The following is a 21,507-nucleotide window of genomic DNA, read 5'->3' as shown; positions in this document are numbered from 1 at the left end:
AGAGAACCACCCTCATTGCACTGTTTAATGTTTTTCTTATTGTCTTTTGTTCTTCTGAGAAGAGTCTGGCTCAGCCCTATCTATAACACTGTTTTAATGCAGCTAGAGACCATGATTAGACCTTTTCTACAGAGGTGTTCATCGGGTGATCTTTCCTGTAGCCCCCAGGGTTTTTTCCATCTCAGAAATAGACTTGGGCATCTCTTTCTTGAACTCCTTGAGTATTTGATTGGCCTGTAACTTCATCGTATCAAGGACTTTGTGAATGGCAGTCCTGTCCTTCAGTATTTCAGTCATTCCACATAATGCAGTGTCCTCTGTAAACTTACTGAAAGAATCCTTTGTACTCTGAAAGCATTTCTATGAAAACCTTTAACAATGTGAATAAACTTTCATCAATCCAGTAGAAGGTAGTCAATCTCTCATTTTTAATACATGCAGGATAGTGTCAACAGTTTACGAGTTGGTTTGTCCCAGCACGCTTCTGCTGTGCAACTCTGCAGGTACCAGGAGTGGGTTTCGAACCCACGCATAAATCCTTTGGAAGCATATCAAAGCTTAAATGGTACTCCTATGTCAGCTCTTGTTATGTTTCATGGATATGCAGTTTACAATCACCGGGACAGCAGGGAATATCTAAAATAAATTGTTTGTTACTCAGCTGCGGGACATTACATTGAGTACTAGTTTGTGGTCACTAGAAAGACATACTTTGTAATGCTTCAGGACACTTTTCACAGTAGAAAAATTCAGTGTCTGAAGTTTTAATTTCTTAGAACTTTTGTTCTGTACTCAATTACTGCAGGTCTACTTCAGGGAAAAATTCCCCAGGGAAGAGAGAGTAATATTAAACTGTGATGATTCATCATGATCTTTATTATGCTGTTTAAATGACAAATCTTTTTTTTCTGTTGTAAATCAAAACTGTCAGTTTTATAGGGGAGTGATAAATGCAATGCTAATGCAAATATAGGTCTTGAAGCTCTTCAGGTGTAGCGGCATTTAAGGCTCAAAATTTGTTAGTTGATTAAGTTTAATTGGATAACACGATTGTAAGGAAAACATCAACATACTGCAAAAAGTGCAGAAAACTGACAAATAAAATTATCAGATCCAGCACAGCCCTGTGGCAGGCACCAAATCTCAAGCTTTTAATTGTGAAAAAACACCCACAGAAAATGAAGCAGCTAAACATCCTGTGAAAATTCTTACTGTTAGCATGTAATTGTACCTTATTTTCTGAATAGGGTAAACTCTTCATTATTAAATAGGGTGAATAGGAAAGAATCTGTGAAAAAACAAAAATACAAATGAATAAAAAATAGCAACCAACAACTTTTCAGTAGAAACTAAGGGGAAGATTACATGTTGCTAATAACACAGTTGACGATATATTAGTTTTAGTAGATATTTTAATAAATATACTAAGTGGAAAACTAGAAGTTTCATTTTACTTCCTCAGTGCTGTCAAAATGTAATTTCATGTTTAGTTCATTGCCATCTCCCTGAATCAATTCTACTTTATGTACAGCATTCTTCATTTTCTACCATAAATTTTTCTGTGAAGTATATAATAGTTCTTTTTAAATGCAGTATGTTCACATAAGCATGAAAATTTATTTCTGCTTTAATACTGCTTCCAGGAACAGTGGGTTGACCAAGTTAATTTTGCAGAATTTGCAGCCACATCTGTCCTCTTCCTCTGGTCTCTTGCTACTGCCAAAGCTTTCAGAAGAGGTCAAGACTTCATTGAGACAATCTACCATACTAAAATTTGAATACTAATAAGTGCAGAAATTTATATAGGACCTCTCAAATTGGGAAGGTAATCTTATGGAGCAGCAGGGACTGTAACTGGAGCTGAGTACAGAGGGATGATCACCTCCCTGCTCATGCTGGCTATACTATTTGTTATACAAGCAAGGATGCTATTGGCCTTCTTGCCCACATGGGCACACTGATGGCTCATGTTCATCTGAGCATCTACTAACACCCCCAGATCCTTTTCCTCCGCACAGCTTGCCAGCCACTCTGCTCCAAGCCTGTAGCTTGCATGGGTTTGTTGTGACCATAGTGCAGTACCTGACACCTGGTCCTGTTGAACTTCATCCCACTGGCCTCAGCCCATCAATTCAGTTCCCTTTGTAGGGCCTTCCTACTCTCAGGAAGATCAATTCTTCTCCCAGTTTGGTGTCATCTGCAAATTTAATGAAGGTGTACTAAACCCCCTTGTCTAGATCATCAATAAAGATGTTAGCAGGACAGACCCCCATATTGACCTCTGGGGAACCCCACTCATGACCGATTGCTGGCTGGATTTAATTCCATTCACCCGTGCTCTCTGGAACCAGTCCTCCAGCCAGTCCTTTACCCAGCAAAGAGTGTACCTGTCCAAGCCATGGATTGCTGGCTTCCCTAGGAGAATACAGTGGGAGACAGCGTCAAAGACCTTGCTGAAATCTAGGCAGACTATGTCAACACTCTATCCTTCATCCACCAGGCTGGTCAGATTATAAAAGGAGATGATGTTGGTCACGCAGGATCTTGACTTTCATGAACTCATGCTGGCTGGGCCTGATCTCCTGGTTGTCCTGCACATGCCATGTGATCAAGATGATCTTTTCCATTATCTTCCCTAGTAATGAGGTCAGGCTGACAGGCCTGTAGTTCCTCAGATCCTCCTCATGACCCTTTTGTAAATGGGAGCTACACTGGCAAACCTCCAGTCCTCTGGGACCTCTTTACTTGAGCAGGGATGCTGATAGATGGTGGAAGGTGTCTTGGCAGTCTCCTCTGCTAGTTCCCTCAGCACTGTCAGGTGGACCCCATCTGGCCTCATGGACCTGTGACAGTCTAGGTGCAGTAGTAGGTCTCTGTCTTCATTTGAACTGCGGGGAGTTTGTTCCACTCCGCACCCCAGACTTCCAGGTCAGGGGGTGGAGTTCCCTGAGGATAACTGATCTGACTATTAAAGACAGATGTAAAGAAGGCATTGAGAACCTCAACCTTTTCCCTTATCCTCAGTGATCACGTTCTCCACTGCACCCGCTGGGGATTCTCCTTAGCTGTCCTCTTACTGTTACTGTGTCTGTTAAAAAAAAAAAAAAAAAAAAAAAAAAAAAAAAAAAAAAAAGTTTTGTTGTCTTTTATTACAGTGGACAGGTTGAGTTCAGTCCAGGAGACATAGTCTCAGAATTAAACATCATGGCTGCTTGTGTAACGTGTAGTGAATCCCTAAAGGACACCTATGCTCTGGTATAGTTTATAATGCATTGTTAATTCATTTCTATTTCTGAGTTATCTGTGATTTACTGGTAGCAATGTAAGTCATACGTATATGGTAGTTGAAATCTTGTGAAGAAAAGAATTTCTCAAGAATAGTGGAGGTAGTTCTCCTGGAATATTTAGTTATTTTCCTCTATTACTTAGCTTTGTTTTACATGGATAAGTGTCACCATTCAGTTGTGTGATATTAAACATAGTAGCATGTATTTGCATACAGTCATCTACAACTTTGTTTTGCTTTGCAACTCTAGTAAGATGCTATGACTTGAATAACTGGAAATATCACAATCCATCAAGGTTTCTTAATGGATCTGCAACTCACTAAGCAGTTGCTGGCTTGTTGCTAGTACAACCTTTTCAGATGGAACATTTTCTATTGTACACATGAAAAAATTGCATTACAATTTACTTCTGGCCTCATGAGTTCTTGGATTTGGGTCCTGTGCATACACGGAAACTGTTCTTTTTCACTACTTTTTTTCTGTATTCATGCTTCTCTCATTCTTTTCTCCCAAAATGCACATCTTAGAGCTTTTCTTAAACGCTGCAATGTCAGAAAAATAACTACCTTATAAGCAGTACTGTACAGAGGCAATATTGAAAGACTGAAGTATGGCTGTTGGCTGCACTTCCACTGTTGGTCTTAAGATGGTAGCCTAAACCCTGTTATGCAAATCCACACACTGTTTTCATCAGCGTTGAAGTGATAACATTCCTCTTGTAATTTCTAAAGTGGGATTTTTTTTAAGAACAAACTGAGAGATAAGATGAAAGATGTTTGTGAATTGAAGCAAAAAAATGGAATATGTCAATTAATTCTTAAGGTTTGAGCATGTACATAATTCAAAAAGAATATAAGGAAAAATAGGGAGATAAATGCAGTAGAAAAGTAAGAGCTTGTGAAACGGTCTGGCAGCCTGTGACTCTGAAGCTGACCCTGAGACAGCAAAACAGGCAAATATTAGTGTAGGAAGGTCTGGGACACTGCTTATCAGTGATACTGAAAACATGGCTTGTCTAGACTAGTCAGCTTGGCTTCTCAATATCTGTATGGTGCTGTAGTCATGCTGCTTTTTTTGCCAGATGTTTAACATTGATTTGTGTAGCAAATGTGGAAGACTGATGAGAAAGAGAATTTCAGGTCATCATAAACAATAAATAAGTTGAGATCTTTTCCTTTCTCTTCGCCATTTTTGTGCAAGTTTTCCTGATCCTATCCTTTACATTCTTTTTTGTGCCTAGTGGAATCCTTTAAAATCTTTCAGAAGATATAAAGGAAGGACTTTTCAATATGCAGCTAAACCCTTATGCTCAACAACTTTCCTTACTTTTACAGTGCCTTTTAGAATCTCAATTTCTTGCTAATCAGAACTCACATTCAGATGTGTTTTGTGAAAGATTAGGATCAGGCATTTCTTTGTGGTAACTTCAAAATATCATCCAGCACTTGTAATGTTCCCTCTCTAAGGCAACTCTAAGTGAAAGCTAGAGAAAAAAAGAACATGTACTCACATCCCGATTTGTCACCAGGTAAGCACACTGGATTAAATCCTACATACCTTTGGTACTCAGAACTTCCAGGAAGCTTAACAGCAGTTTTGCAAAAACATGGAATGTAAGGGGCAGGGTCATTCTGAAGGAAAGGAATCCATGCCATGTACTGTGCAAATCATCTCTATACTAGTGCTGAAATTGCTTTATAATAGGTTAGATAATAGCCACTTTGATTTATATTTGAAACAAAGAAGGAACAGAAAATGTGGGCAGAACAAAACTAAAACGGAGGATTATGTAGAGATTATTCCCAGTCTTTTTGGGCATGCTAACTTTAGATCTGGGGTCATCAAAAGTCAGCTCATTCAGATTTGGCTACAAAGATATGTGTTATGTTTTTGAAAATCTAGGATGACCTAAAAGAAATAAGAAAAAAGAAGTGCAAGGTAGTAGTGTCTGTGGCAAAATGACAAACTCCGCTGGTCAAAGTGGAGTGTCTTATTTCCTTATATTTATAGCAGGTATTTGAACATATGAGTTTCCTGGTTGTGGGTAAAGTACATGCACGTATTATCTTCCTAAACCATTTCTGTAGTTCTAGAAAGAACAACTCCTGCTAACCATGCCATATGTAATACTGATACATTCCCTAAAACCACACTGTGGTTTTAGCATTGTTTTATCACTATTTTGTTCCTATTTTGTTGTTGTTGTTGTTAGACACTGCTGTGTCTAACATGTTTGATCAAATTGTGATTTGCATTTTTTTCATGTTTACTTTGCTACACATGGCCCATGGATACAAGAGAAAAACTGTGCATGAGGAGATGAAATCAAAGCATTCCAATACTTAGAAATTATCAGTCAGAAATAGTCCAAGTCACAATCTAGAGAAATCAAGACACTAAGAATGGGCATGACTGACGTCTGGGATAAACAATTTGCAGTAGAAGCCTAGAACAAGGAACACTTGTAGTGGAATGTGAAACTAGAATACCATTGGGAGATAAAGGAAGGCCTTGAGAACTAGGGCTAGGATCCAGAGTAACAGTGTGACTCAGAAGCAGTAGAAATGGGTGCTAAGAACTAACACCAGATATAATGTATGTGAGAAACTGCATGCATTCTATTACATTTGCAAATTAATTCTATATGAATTATAAAAACATTCTTTTGCAGTATTAAAATTTTATTTTCATATTGATGGGTAAAGGAAAACCTTTAAGCCAGATCTACAGCAGTCTGAACAAGGAGAGCTGTAACAAGCCCACCTCACCTACTGCATGACAATTTAGGGAATCCATCTGAGATATTGACTTGCAGTTGTTCGAATATTAGCAGGAATGTATTACTGATATTGTTCAAGAAACTCACATTTTGCTCATAACACCTGGCTGCTAACTCTAAGTGTAGCAAGAAAATCACTCTTCCTGTTAGGACAGTTTAACCTAACATCTTCTCCAAAAATTGTTTGCTTCAGTGGATCTAATATTTTAGGATGCAATTCCTCGAGTTTGTCTTGAAGTGTTGTTCTTTTTCTTTGTGGTGAATTCTGTTTCCATAAACAAGTTACATCATGAGTATGCCTAAGTTTGGATGTGAAAACTGGCTTGCTAAGCTTTAATATCGTCTAAATAAACCAGTAGTTTTGAGGAGATTACTCTGCTTATTCTCTAGTAAGTGTGGAGAAACAATGAGAGACTGTAGAAAATTAAAAGGAAAATGAAAGATGCAAACATCATACACTAACTTACAGAAACTCTTCTTCCAGCTCGTAAAGTGACATGATTTCGTTTGACGCAGAGAAGGTGGAGTCTATAATGACTGTCTCTTTAATGGAATTTGCGATAGTTGGAGTGGGAGGTGTGTCCTCCTCCATACTGCCTTACCTGAGCACAGGGCAAGTTTCCACATGTTCACTTGGCACGAAGGTGTTTTGCCTGCCTTGTTTAGCTGTCTGTTTTTGATATTGGTTGTATGTTGCTTCTCAGAGGAATTCAAAGGTACGTAAGGAGGATGATTACTTCTAAATTCCAGACTTAGAAATGAAGTACTAAAAGCCTAAGGCTTCAGTGCTGTACTGACTTCCTCAGTGCTGTATAGGGTCTTTGTGAGGGGTACCTTACTAGGGAGGTAGTTCTAAATCAGTCACACCTTTGGGTTGGGCTTATTTTGGAAACTAAGTACTTGATGAGGGCTGAGGTATGGTCTGCTAGAGAGAAGTGATTTTATTATGTGTTTTACATGTACTTTTGTCAGCTGATGCAGCTGAAGGACAGTGTCTTCTGCAAGTAACACATCAGGGGGCAGAGGAGTGGTGCTTTGTAATAAGCCTTCCCTGGCATTATTATTATATTTTTTATTTATTTATTTTTCTTTCTTTTTTTTTTTTTTTTCTATAGCAAGGATTACTGGCTTTCAGACAACTAGGAAAGAAAGATAAAGGGACATCCAATGGGGGTACCTTTATTTGGTGATAGCAAACCCTTCTATTTCCGGATCTGGAATGGACTAAGTCAGAAGTTGCAAGGCAAAAAGTCCTGGAATAAACATCTGGATGAAATCTACTTACTCCAGCAGAAAAGGTACAGTGCTCTATCTTGTCTACCCTTGCTTCTGCTGCTCTCTCCTTGTAGCTCATTCTCACTCTCTTCCATTAGGCTCTTCTGCCAGCAAATAAGCTTTGAAAAAACTTCGGAGCACTGTTTTCTATCAGGCAACCTCTTTTAATGTGGGATGTTTCTGGAGTTCCAGTGTTATCTGCTTTCACAGATAGGTTTACTAAATCTCAATTGAATTACTCTGAGTGCAGGACTTCAGTCACAATAATGTATGTTTTTTTTCTTTCCTGCTTTATTAGGAAGTGCATGAGTTGGGTTTTGTTTTGCTTTAATTAGAAATGTATGTGGCATTTAAACTGTAGTCAGCTGTATTTGAAATGGTGGCTTTTTAAAGGGATTCTATTTTTTTATTCTCTGAAGGTTGTCCTTATAATAGATCCTATTATAGAAAGAATGAGCTTAACGTTCTACAGTCTGATGATTATTTTCTTTATCAGTTTGGCTGCTATTTCTAACCCCCTTGGATCAGGTGCCATTATCTGTAATTCAAAGAAGGAATTCTCCTAGACATTATGTTATCAAGAAGATTGCTTGTGTTTTCATGTGTCATACTGCATCAAGGCTCTTTGCCACTGTTCTGCAGCGTTGCTCCTTCCACACAGTGGTGCAGGAGTATTCACTGAAATCCATCTGAATCTGTTATTCATTGGTCTCATTTCTGCATGCACAAAAACTGCATTAGCCAAGTAAAGAAAAATTGCTTCCGGTCCACCAATCCTTCTTTCTCTTTTTTAAAATTTCCTTACAAAACTACAAGCATCTCTGGGGAGAAAAGTGTGCCTACATGGGGCAAAATCTGTCTCTGTGTATGAATACACCCAGCCATGCACAGTAATAAGTAGGATAGTACCTGAATAGGAACAAATGTCTCTATCTGTCTTAAAAACTTCCAAATGATTAAAAAGCCTGTGCTACTTTATTTCAAAGCAGTGAAACTTAAATACTCTTAAAATAGAAGGGTCGGTAGGAACAATTGTGTGTCCATAGAACTCTGAATTGTTTACATTTGTGTTCATTCATGAAAATCCTAAGTAACTGAAAAATAAGTTCTCAGTAGATTCCGTAATCTCCCAACTGAACACATGAAAGCTAAAAGTCTGAAAATGTTAAATGTTTTTACAGTTATAACATTATCTTCCCAATTTTAAATTGTACAGATGTGGGAGAAAACTTTCTGGTCTAATCACTAGCTCAAAGCTGAGCTATTGCCAGCTCTAAATCATAATGCTTTGGCTCTGTGTAATTGAGTCTTGAAAGCCTCCCAGGAGAGAGATTCTACTACCTCATTAGGAATCTGTTACAGTGTTTGTATTTCACTGATAAAGGTGTTGTGGTTCCCTCCCCCATCCTCCCCACCCTGTAATATTCACCCTGAATTTCTGAATTCATCATTCGGTGTTGTAACTCCTGGTTTTACCATTTACTATTACCAAGGGGCTAACATATGGCCCCTTCCTCTTTTTTACTCTTCTTCACATAGGCTGCAATTAGAATGCCTCACAGTCTTTTCCTGTCAAGCCCAGATACCTCAACCTTTCTTCATACTGAAAGTCAGTGGTAAATATGTTACCATTTATCTGCTGTGCTCTGTCTTCGTGAATTTGTGTGTAACGACTCTGCTAGAAAAATGAGATTTGTTTGTTTGGTTGGTTGCTTTGTTTTGTTGTTGTTGTTGTTGTTTCTGAGCCACAACTGATGATGGTAAGGCTCAGTTCACAACCAGGTTTATAAAAAGTGATAAATATTTATGAAAATGCAGGGCTGATAAGGGTGAAGAAGAATCAGATGCCTTTCACAGCCAATAGATCTTCCAGAAATGATAAGAGAGCCATTGGTTTGTTGGTTTTGTTGTTGTTGCTGGGTACTTGGTGGTGGTAGTCATGATTGTTTTGTTTGTTCTTGTCTGGCTTTTAGTGTTAAAAGTTCTAAGGAAACAGAATATCCCTAACATGTAATTTTGGAAACTCCACCATTTATGAATTACACTGTTCATTAAAAGTAATCAAGGAATAAACTAAAACAACTTACTGGATGGATCCATAATGTTAAGTTTTATTTTTCTTTATGCTACTGCCTGCCTTAATAACTTGGGTCAGTAAGTTATCTATATGTCTCTTCTACCTCACAGTTGCTTCTCAGGAGTTAGTGGTATCACCTGACTTTGCTGGGATGCTGTGAGACTTCATTATTCTAATAACAATAAAACGTTTAATCTATGTAGTACATTTCCACACAAATATTGAAGCCCTTTTCCACATGAAATAACTGTGGCTATCTATTTTTTAAGAAATAATGCTATCAATCAGTTTCATGTCTGCATTGTTAAGAAATAACAGAGGTGCTTGGACAATTTACGTAACTTGCAGAGAACAATCTTGTGTCTGCCTCTCTGGGCAGCCTATTCCATCACTTCACCACTTTCTCTGTGAATAACTTCCCCCTGACATCCAATCTAAACCTGGACAGTTTAGACAGCCTGGGGACCCAGACCTGGACACAGTGCTCCAGATGGGGCCTCATGAGGGCAGAGTAAAGAGGGACGATCACCTCCCTCTCTCTGCTGGCCACCCTTCTTCTGATGGAGCCCAGGATACCACTGGCTTTCTGAGCTGCAGGAGCGCACTGCTGGCATTTCATTTTTTCATCCACCAGGACCCCCAGGTCTTTCTGTTCAGGGCTACCCTCAAGGAGTTCTCCCAGTATGTATACGTATTTGGGGTTACTTTGAATGAAGGAAGTGCAAATTGTTGCACTTTGCTATGTTGAATCATATTAGATTCACATGGGCCCACCTTTTGAGTTTGTTGAGGTCTCTCTGGATGGCGTCACTTCCTTCTAACATGTCAGCCATGCCACTCAACTTGGTGTCATCATCATACTTGCTGATGGCACAGTTGAGCTCCCAATCGATGTTATTTGTGTAGAGCACTGGTCTGAAGACAGACCCTTGGGGGACACCACTTGTCACTGGCCTCCACCTGGACATATTGCCATTCAACAGAACTCTCTATCTACAGCCTTCCATCCCATTCCTTATCCACCAAACAGTCCATCTACATCTCTCCAATTTAGAGAGAAGGATGTGGTGGGCAAACGTCCTGAGGCCTTGCACAAGTCCAGGTAGATGACATCGGTTGCATTCCCTTTGTCCACCAAAGTTGTTGCTCCATCATAGAAAACCACCAAATTGATCAGGCATGACCTTCCGTTGGTAAAGGTATACTGGCTGTCTCGGATCATCTGCTCATCCCTGATGTACCCTGTTAATCATAATTCCTATTTTGATAGCAGAGTTAAGATCTATGGAGTTCTTGCATTCTTTATATTCTCTTAAATGCAGTGAGCAGGGTGGACTCAGAAGAAGTGATTAGGAAGCCCTAAATCCAAAAGTATATGTGTTACTAGCAGAGAGTGTCTGTGAAATACTTAATCTTGTTTGAAACTGTTCTACATTACTCTCTCAGTCAGCATCTGACCTACATTCTACCTTGCAGTTGTTTCACAATGGATTTTTGGGTGTTTCTGATCTTGCCCTTATCTGTATTGAAAAACAACGTACAGTTTCTTGAGCATATAGTGGAATCATCTATAAAGAAAACTGAATTACAGTAATCATAAATCATTTTGGGTCGAAAAGGACCTTTGAAGATCATCTAGTTTCACACACTGTTCCACCTTACCCACACCTCCATGGGCCTGGACATCTTTCACTACATTCGGTTGCTCAAAGCTTCATTCTGCCTGACCTTCATTACCTCCATGGATGGGGCATCCACTCACAACTTCTCTGGACAACCCGTTCCAGTATCTATCAGAAGTACTTACTGTTTAGCTATGTAGCTGTGCTTATCCTAAACAGTATAAGGCAACATCAGCACTGCTTAGTGTTACATACCTAGTGTAAATGGGTAAATTAGGAGCTTGGTGTCAGTTGATTTCATAGTTGATGAAGACAATAATTTAGAACAGCAGCTTAACGTGGGTGTTCTGAATTATCTTCTCAGGGCATCTGAATATGTCTCTTTGCTGAGTCATTCTCTGAAATACACCTTCTCTGTCCAGTGGTGTAATGGTACTTTATGGAATCCAAGCATATGCTGTAGCAATCTCCGTTAAGAAACTGCTAAAACTTTTTATTTTGCTGCTGCTTTGAAACACAACATAGAGTTGTAACATGTAAAAATTCATGCTATGCTTAATGGCATAAAGAAAATAGATATGCATAACTATTTAAAAATATGAATACTTTGAATGTTCTAGATTCATGTAACTTTTTTTTTATATATTAGTGAATGTGTGTCTTACAGTACTTAACTATACTATAGTACTATGGTACTATAGTACTACACTCAGCACATTGTGGTAATGTATTAAAAATGAGTTGACACAATGGTATGTTTTAAATGAGAATAAAAAGTTTCCCCAATTAGAGGCTAGTGATTTAAATGTGAGTAAAAGTGTATGGTATAAGCATCTAAGTCTTTGGGCCGTAAGAGGAAGTTTGCTGTGATATTTACCAACAACTCTGGGTTCCTCAGCAGCTTGCTATTTGGCTTGGAATCTCCAACACTCTGAGGCAAGTAGGAGATCTCTACCATGATTACATATGTTTGACAATTTTGCCCTCAGTTTCTGCAAGCTGAGTACAGTATTTGTGAGGTGTCTAATTGACAGATTCTAACTTAATTAGTTGTTTACATGAACTTTGGAGAGTTTTTTTCAGAAAGGTATTGTGTTTGAGTTCTCCCACGTTATCTCTTGCCCAATCCTTCCTCCTTTCTGAGGTCACTGAAGGGATAAAAGTGCCTACCCAGTAAAGTATCAACAGATTAATTGCAGCATTGTTTATAGTATCGAAATCCCGCCTCCTTCCTACTTTCTGTCTCAGTAAGTTACATTCCTTAGGAAAACAGAGTCTTCCTCAGCCAAAATAATGGTAGAGGTGGTAAGCTTGCTTCACTGATGATGAATGTTAGAGCATTTGTTCAGAGCGTCCCTTTATTTTATCTTCGTTTGTCTGATCCTGGATGCAATATACACATCAAGTCATGTAAAGAACGACTAATGCAACTGCCAGATGAAAAGTAATATCTCTCGGAGCAGCAAGACCAAGAGTTTGAAGGATGCAAAAAACATGTCAGAATGGCTCCTTGATTTGTTCAGTTTGGTTCTTTAAATTATTAATTCTTACTTCTCCTCTGTTCTTTAGAGTTTTGCTAGGCCAATTTCTAGTGACTTAGACAAGGGGGTGCTGTTGGTAATAGGAAATGTTCCTTTTACTGAATGATAAATATAACATTCACTTATGCTTTTATTTTGTTTAGGCTGTGTTTTTTTGTTTTGCTTTTTTCTCTTAAGTTTTCCCAGATGTATCATTATCCTTCTGATGTAAAACTATGTAGAGCTCACAAATTTGGAGGTGTGATTTAGCAGAGGGTTGTTAGAGTACTATGGTTAGGCTGTGGTTGGACTTGATGATCTTTGAAGTCTTTTCCAACCTGGGTAATTCTATGATTCTATGATTCTACTGTTTCACATCACATCCTTTTTCTATGCTGATTCTATGATTTTATGATTTCAACTGGATTAAATTCAGGTATAACTGCATGTAAAAGGTGTGTGGGGGGGAATTTATTTATTTATTTTTGTTGTTGTTGCCTCAAGATTCTATAGCAATGCATTTAAAAGAACAATTTAAAGAAAGAAATATACATGGATCACTCTGAAAGCAATGTTTCTTATTTATTTCTCTGAAAACTACCATAGATATAAAGAACACAATAACATTATTTGATAAAGCATATTCTCAGCTACAAAACACTGTCTTTGAAGAGTCATCACCATTAACTATGCGTTTTCATCAGCAGTGAACAAAAGCCTGCATGCCACTCTCATAAAAAATCTGCACCCACAGAGGTGACCCACTCTTACTGTTACCACTGCTGAAATGCACCCATCACCTCACTGTGCTCACATCCACTGTTCAATCTCCACTGTTCAGTTTAGCAAGTATCAATGAATGCCAACGGATGCAATTTTTTTCTTCATGGAGGAATTCAATGGCACACCTTTGCACTTCTATGTCAGACACCTTTTTGTCAGACCGTTCCTCTGCTGCCATATTTTACACAGCAATAAAATGTAATGGAATATTGGTAGAAATGTTTAACCTTTTCTGCCAGACCACCAATATCTTCCTCTGATTTAATGGGCCAACATCATAAAATAGAATCACAGAATCATAGGAGGCATTACTTTTGGAGCAGTCCCTGTGGGTGTGGTTTTCAAGTTAAACAATTGATGTTTTGCTATTTTTACTCCAGCAATTGAAGATAGGTAGTTTGTAGAAGCTATCGTGTCAGACAGAAGCTGAAGAAGTTCAATATTGCAAGGACCACACTAAATTACAAGAGTCGATTATCCTCTGCTACTATCAGAACTACTGTTTAGGATATCATAGACTCAAAGAAAAGCTGAGGTTGATAGGGACCTCTGGAGGTCACCTGGTTCCAGTACCCTTGCTCAAGCAGGGTTACTTATAGCAGGTTGCTCAGGACCATGTCCAGATAACTTTTAACTATTGCCAAGGATGGAGATTTCACAACCTCTGTTGACCACCTATGCCAGCACTCTGTTTCCCTCACTGTAAAGAAGTGCTTCCTGATGTTCAAACAAAGCCTTCTGTGTTTCAGTCAGCGCCCACTGCCTCTTGTTCTGTCACTGATACCAGAAAAAACAGCCTGGCTCCATGCTCTTTGTACTCTACTTTGGGATATTTGCTTACTTTGATAATATTTCCCTTGAGCCTCCTCTGTTCTAAACAGTTCCAGATCTCTGAGTCTTTACTCATATGAAAGATGCTTCAGTCCTTTAATCATCTTCATTATCCTTTTCTGAACTCACTCCAACGTTTTCCATAATGAGGAGACCAGAACTGGACACAGGACTCCAGATATTGCCTCACCAGTGCTGAAAAGAGAAGAAGGGTCATGTCTTTCAATCTGCTATTTGCGTCAGCAGGCATTGCCGGAGTGAAGTGTGGTGACTGGGATTGAAAATTCTTAATCAAATCCAAAGGGTCTCTTAAAATAACCTGGAGTCTGGTGGAAGAGCCATGGGTATTCTCCAAATATATGTGAATGATTTGGTCTGAAACTTGTACAATGGTATGCTCCTTCCTAGAACTGGCATATATTTCAGCTCTCATTTTGTCCTCAATTTCCTCAGCATCGGAGGAAAAAATATCATAGCTAAACTATTCAGTTTTCCTCATAACTTTCTATGAGAAAGTTACGTTTGTCTGGGGAAAAGGAAGCTGAGGGGAGACCTTATCGCTCTCTTCCAGTATCTGAAAGGTGCTTACACTGAGAGCGGGGAAAGTCTCTTCTCACTGTTGACAGGTGACAGGATAAGGGAAAATGGCCTCAAGTTGCACCAAGGTAAGTTTAGGTTGGACGTTAGGAAATACTTCTTTATTGAAAGGGTAGTTAAACACTAGAATAGGCTCCCCAGGGAGGTGGTTGAGTCGCTGTCCCTGGATGTGTTTAAGAGCTGTTTGGATGTGGTGCTCAGAGATAGGATTTAGCAGGGGGTTGTTAGAGTTAGGGTACTATGGTTAGGCTGCAGTTGGACTTGATGATCTTTGAGGTCTTTTCCAACCTGAGTAATTCTATGATTCTACTGTGTTGCACATCACATCCTTCTACCACAGCCTTGTTAAGACATAACAGAGAATTCTTGTTTGTATCTTTTCCATCCATTTGGATGCAGTATGTTTTTAAAAGGTTTTTTTTTGTTGTTGTTTTTTTTTGTTTGTTTTTTTGTTTTTTTCCTAATTGTGCTGTATTAAAATGACACTTCCCTCCCAGCTCCTGAGACAGCTAGCTCGCTGGCAGGAGGGTATCACATGACTCATTGCTTTCTGAGCCCCAAAACATAGACCACATAAATAAGCCACACACATACACATAAACCTCTTCCCTTCCTTTACCTTTCCTTCCTTCAAAAACACCTCAGTTGATAAATATGCATTACTGGTCTTTAAGAAAAGAATTGATCTTTCATACTGTCTCAAGAAATATTCTGGAAAGAGGCTCCGTATATTTGTCTGCTTTCCTTAGAAGCCACTTTTACTTCACTGCAGGATCTGTGAGTCCCCACTCCTTCAGGCTGCCAAGGAGAACAACATCCCAGTCATTAGGAAACTTCTCACTGGTGGAACATGTGATATTTATCAGAGAGGTAACTCTTATTATTTTCTCTGAATTGTTTTTTGGGGGTAAGCAAGAGCCTGAAACATTGAGTATAGTAGTGTGTAAGCTAGTTTACTGCAACATTCTCACCATCAGGATCAAATGACTTAAATCTAAGTCAACAGCCTTGCAAGAAAATGAGTTCTTGAGTCCTAGACAGTTGGTAATGATGGAGGTTTACAGCTTGAACAGGCCATTTTTACAGTGGGACTGAAGGACATGATTTACACAGGTAGGTGGGCAGTGGAAGGGCTGTGTACTCATTTCATTTCATGGCACTCACAAACACCTGAGGTTTCTGTTCAGTATTCAGGTTTTGATGGAGTGAAAAATAGAGGCAGTGTAGTTATGTGACTGTCACTACATTGTATGTTGAAGTGGCACCCAGAAATACTCAAAGGAAGATTGAGCACTCCCATAATCCTCCACTCCAATAAATCTATGTCTGCTTTTATTCCATATTGCTGAATGTCTAGATGACTCACGTGCTTACTTTACTGTTCCTAGGTGCAGTGGGGGAGACTGCCCTTCATGTAGCTGCCTTGTATGATAATGTGGAGGCTGCACTGGCTCTGATGGAAGCAGCTCCAGATCTTGTCAATGAGAGGATGACATCAGAACTCTATGAAGGTAACTCAAAGAATGAGGATGGAAAGTTTTTTTTGCAAGGGGAGAGAGGAGGCTGTAACTGTTTCTATTCAGGAACTGTTCCCGGTTCAATATATTACTAGACTGTTACACTGCAAAAACAATATACGCTTAGCCCCTGGCCCTTTGTGGAAGGTGGGCTTATATTAAAACGAGCTTGTGCAAGTATGCAAATGCATAACTCACAAACCCCTAACTACAGGTGGGTCTGTTCACTTGTTTACTACAGTGGGATGGCAACGATGTGTGCAGCTTTGCTTTCTGCCATAGACAAACCAAACTGTGTGACAAAGCAGTTACCTACCTGACCTTCTTAGAAAAGACAAAAACTGGTTCTTGCCAGCAAATAATAGACATTGTATACAATCCTGGTTGCTGTTAATGAGTTTTGAATCAGAGACAGTTTTTAAAAAGCTAGAGTTTCTTATGTAATTCTGATTCACTGCCCAGAACTATCTGAGAGAGTATTGAAACCACTAAAATAGAGATTAATGGATTTTAAAACTTCTAATATCTAGTCTGAGGGATTAGATGAAGTTTGGGTCCGTGGTTTTGATGCACTCTTCATGTCCCATGAAGTCCTTTTAGACTGATTCCTACCTGCAAAATAACCCACCTCTCTAAACGAACAAAGACCCCAACATGCAGAAAGTGCATCCTGCTGATATAATTAGCAGATTGTAAAGTGTTTTTTTCATGAATTCATGAAAAGATTTAAGTAGAACAAGGCCAATAGTCTCTACTCCATAGCAGTAACTTGAAAGTTATATCATATTACTCCTATGGATACGATTTCCCAGAACTTCTATTTACCATGTGTTCAGTGTGAACTGCAGGCTGCTGATCAGCCTGAAGTTACCTTCTTAGAGGACAAGGTTTTATATCTGTGTTTTACAGGGCAGACAGCTCTCCACATTGCAGCAGTGAACCAGAATATCACTTTGGTGAAGGCTTTGCTCAAGAGAGGGGCCAATACCTGCACAGCACAGGCCACTGGGCACTTCTTCAGGCGCAGCTCCCAGAACCTTCTCTATTTTGGTACATACTTCTCTCCTTGCTGCTGTGAGAACCAACCATAAGAGTGATGAGGAAGGCATGGTTTAGTTCCCTTCTAAACTGCATAACTAAAGGCTTCTGTCTTCAAGGGTCATTATTCACACATTAATGTCTCACTGTAAAGCTTCTTCTAAGTGTGTAAGAATATATTAATTGAATACATTTTACATATTTGCATGTATACAAACATTATGTATTGCATAAATGTAATGTTAATTTCTTCAGTTTTTTGTTTGTTTGTTTGTTTTTTGTCCTTTCTGAGTACTATTAGTAGTGGGTCAGAAATCTCACAGGTTACTTTTACAGATTCCTTCTTGCTTTGTGACATGGATCATTTCCCCTCAGCATACTTCAGCTTCACTCACATGCTAGGGACTTAACATTGTTTCCTCCATCCCCTTCTTTGCAGGAGAACATGTTTTGTCATTTGCTGCCTGTGTGGGAAATGAGGAGATTGTACAGTTGCTCATTGAAAATGGAGCTGACATTAGAGCTCAGGATTACCTGGGTATGTGCCTAATGAATTGCATACATTGAACATTTTAAACCAGACTCCATCAACTTGTTCAGTGTGGAGAAAAGAATGCTCTGGGGTGACATCATTGCAGTATTCCTGTATTTAAAGGGAGATTATAAACAGGAGGAAAATCAGTTTTTTACCGCAGTAGACGGTGATAGGACAAGGTGAATGGTTTTGAACTAAAGCAGGGGAGACTTAGGTTAGATGTTAGTTAGTGAAAAGTTTTTCACTGAGAGGGTGGTGAGGCACTGATACAGGCTACCCAGACTGGTGTTCATGCCCAGGTTAGATGAGATCCTGAGCAACCTGATCTGGTGGGTAGCAACCCTGCCCACAGCAAGGGGAAGGGGGGTTGAAGTATATGATTTTTGAAATCCCTTCCAACCCAGGCTGTTCTATGATTCCATGATCTATGTACATACATATTTTTCTCTCACTACAAACACAGCTGAGGTGAGGGTTAGGAGGAAAATTAAAGTCGTTATTAATGGTATCAGACAATTGCCAGACTTTTCATGGAGTTGTTATTCAGTGTGCAAGGACTGCTCCAAAAGTAATGCCTCCTGTTTTATGATGTTGGTCCATGAAATCAGAAGCAGTTGGTGGTGGTATAGCAGAAAAGGTTGAACATTCCTACCAATGTTCCATTATATTTTGTTGCCATGTGACAGATGGCAGCAGAGGAGCAGTCTAACAAAAAGGTGTCTGACATGGAAGTTCACATGAAGCAAAGGTGTGTCATTGAATTCCTCTATGAAGAAAAATATTGCATTCATTGACATTCACTGATGCTTGCTAAACCAAACAGTTGAGACTGAACAGTGGATGTGAGTACAGTGAGGTTGTGGATGGTGTTTTATAGGTAAGGCAACAGCAATAGTGGGTTACCTCTGCTGATGCAGATTTTTATGAGCACGGCATGCAGGCCTTTGTTCACTGGTGATGAATATGCACAGCTAATGGTGGTGACTACATTGAAGAATGGCATTCTGTAACTGATAATTTGCTCTATTAGAGTTATTGTACTCTTTACACCTGTGGTTGTCTTCGTGGAAATAAGTAGGAGGCATTACCTTCAGAGTAACCTTTGTATTTACCTGCTCTGATTATTTAACAGGTAACACCGTTCTTCACATTTTAGTTCTCCAGCCTAATAAGACATTTGCCTGCCACATGTACAGCCTGATACTTTCCTATGATCAGAGCAAAGAGGGACCAAGATCGCTTGAATTGATTCCTAACAATGAGGGGCTTACTCCATTCAAACTGGCTGGAGTTGAGGGCAACACTGTGGTAAGTTTATTTGTGACACCGTTGTCTTCATATTAAAGGCTTTATTCAGAAGCAGAGAACTTTAAATAACATCATCCAGAACGAGGAAGTTTGTACACACTCTTAGTGGGTTGAAGTCTCATGTAAGACCCAAAAATCTTTGATAAGAAATTTCTTTATTCTAGTGAGAGAGGCTCATGCTTATAGATCTTTTGATCCCATTTGTGAAGCTTTTCAGTTAACCACTTACTAGCAGAAAGATCCACCTGAAGCCTTTTTTGTAAGTCTGACTGACGTTGTTTCTATTATCTAGATTTCATTTCCATAAACATGATACACAGGGAAGTTCTCCAGATATCTGCATTTATTTTTATGCAAGATCTCAATATAAACTCTCAGCTTTTGCTTCAATAAAGATACAAAGATTGTTAGTGTTTCTTCTGTAGATTCACGAAGGACAATATGATTTCCTTCTCCATATCTCTTTCCTGATAATCTGTAGAAAAGTATAAAAGGATTTTTTCCCTAATCAGCATGTCCACATAAAATCTTTTCTCTGGAGACATGACTGTGTCAAGTAAGTTCAACAGTTTGACTAGTGTTAAGGGTGACCTACATATTTGCTTCCAAAGCAAGCAAACACAACATTTTCTCCTCGGTTTCAGATCTGACATAACTTCAGCCGGGCCGTCTTATTTCAGTGGAATCTGTATGTGTGGCTGCAAAAGCAAAATGCAGTCCTTAGGCCTGTCAGACACTGCTGTGCTCACTTTTGGTATGTCTGGGATAATATCTGTGCTGCGCAGCTGTAATGCAGGCAACACTTTTTACTTATTAATATTTTAGCAAGCACCATGTAAAAATTCTGTATTTCCTTTCACACAAACTTAAGCATAAAAACTTTGAACAGAGGTGCGAGAGTGTTCATCTTTAAGCTCAAATACATCAACATCTGAAACGAGGCCTATTGAGTCAATGTCTGCATTTCTGACACAGGGTAAAAAACCTGAATCTCTATTATGCCAGATTTCCTATCTTGGCAGCCTTTGGGTGAAACCTTAATATTTCAAAACAAACAAACAAAATAAAAAGTGGACAGTCCACTCTTGAAATCAATTTCACATTTATAAAGATGAAATAAGGGCTCTGGGGTTGCTGTTGTGGCCATTGGTGGTTGTGTAGGTTGGGTTCTCCCCTCAGCAGCCCAGCTTTATACTTTACTTCAAGCACAAACTGATAATCAAATGGATAAGAAAAAATTTCTTCTCATTCTTAAGCTGCTGAAAGGTGTAACTGTTCCCAAGAGATGTGAGAACCACAGCTAAGCTAAAGGAAAATATCTTGTAATGTGAAATTTTAACAATTTCAGTGTATTTGCAATGAGAACAAATATTTACTGAAAATCTTCTGATAATCCTTGACCCCCTTCTTTTCTCCTCAGATGTTTCAATACCTCATGCAGAGGCGGAAGCATAATCTCTGGTCCTTTGGCCCCTTGACCACTGTGCTCTACGATCTCACAGAGATTGACTCCTGGGCTGAAGATCAGTCCTTCCTTGAGCTCATTGTCTCAACCAAGAAGAGAGAGGTACTGTAGGCATGAGAATGTGAGTGAGGACTGTGGTGATTCTAAAAGGAGAAGAATGATGAGTTTGAAGGCTCAGGCTCTTCCATATCATCCACAGGGCAAGGAATTGTATCATACTGCAGGCAATATATGACATTTAGCATCTTTTTAATAATATATTTATATTTGATGCATTAGCAGTTTATTCTGAGATGGGAGCTTGAAGATGGATTGAAAGAACTTCACATTAACAGATCACATGAATCACATTCAGTGAAGGGTTCTTTCATTTTTCCCATGCTCAAAGATATAAATAACGTGTAGCTCTAGAGTAGATTTAGCAAATAATAGCTTTCTGTATCAGTGATAGTGATTAAAAATGTCCCTGTGAGGCAAACTATGTAAGAAGTTCTAAATCGGAACGTGTTTTAAAAATACTCCTTATTGTTATTTTCTTCATTTAATCACATTGGTTTTCCAGCTTATGACTCAAAAAGAAGTGGGTGGATTATCTCTGATGAATCAGAGATGAATCAGTAGGCAAATTAATTATTAATTGGAATAATGCTGTAGTGGAATGCTCCCAGTTCTGTATTATTTCCATCTATAAAAATTTTAGTTTAATTTCAGAAACAAAAGTTTCAGCAACTGGAGAATGATGTGGAGGAAGTGCATGAAATTCTCATTGCTTATATTTTAAAGCCTCTAAATTAGTGTGCATAGAAATGTGCGGGAAAACACTCTGTGTCATAAAACAGAACAACATTCTAAGTTGTCCAAAAGGATAAACCA

The 21,507-nt window shown here is 39.0% G+C and overlaps 2 protein-coding genes across 2 annotated transcripts in view; one reads left to right on the top strand and one right to left on the bottom strand.

The window, feature by feature from the left end:
• The window catches only part of LOC140247952 (uncharacterized), a 132,796-nt gene that overhangs the window by 14,299 nt on the left and 96,990 nt on the right, over positions 1–21,507 (bottom strand). The window lies entirely within an intron of this gene.
• Positions 6,674–21,507, top strand: part of LOC140258742 (transient receptor potential cation channel subfamily V member 6-like) — a 31,223-nt gene continuing 16,389 nt past the window's right edge. The window contains exons 1-8 of the mRNA XM_072349361.1: positions 6,674–6,782; positions 7,182–7,364; positions 15,544–15,641; positions 16,160–16,282; positions 17,198–17,338; positions 17,766–17,864; positions 18,994–19,169; positions 20,590–20,736. Coding sequence (XP_072205462.1) covers positions 7,234–7,364; positions 15,544–15,641; positions 16,160–16,282; positions 17,198–17,338; positions 17,766–17,864; positions 18,994–19,169; positions 20,590–20,736 — 915 coding nt within the window. The 5' untranslated portion in view covers positions 6,674–6,782; positions 7,182–7,233. The remainder of the gene's footprint in view (positions 6,783–7,181; positions 7,365–15,543; positions 15,642–16,159; positions 16,283–17,197; positions 17,339–17,765; positions 17,865–18,993; positions 19,170–20,589; positions 20,737–21,507) is intronic.

The sequence above is a fragment of the Excalfactoria chinensis genome, chromosome 1 (assembly GCF_039878825.1).
Source record: "Excalfactoria chinensis isolate bCotChi1 chromosome 1, bCotChi1.hap2, whole genome shotgun sequence".
In the NCBI taxonomy this organism is placed as follows: domain Eukaryota; kingdom Metazoa; phylum Chordata; class Aves; order Galliformes; family Phasianidae; genus Excalfactoria; species Excalfactoria chinensis.
The sequence above is the reverse complement of the archived record's forward strand: the minus strand, read 5'-3'. Positions and strand labels throughout refer to the sequence as shown.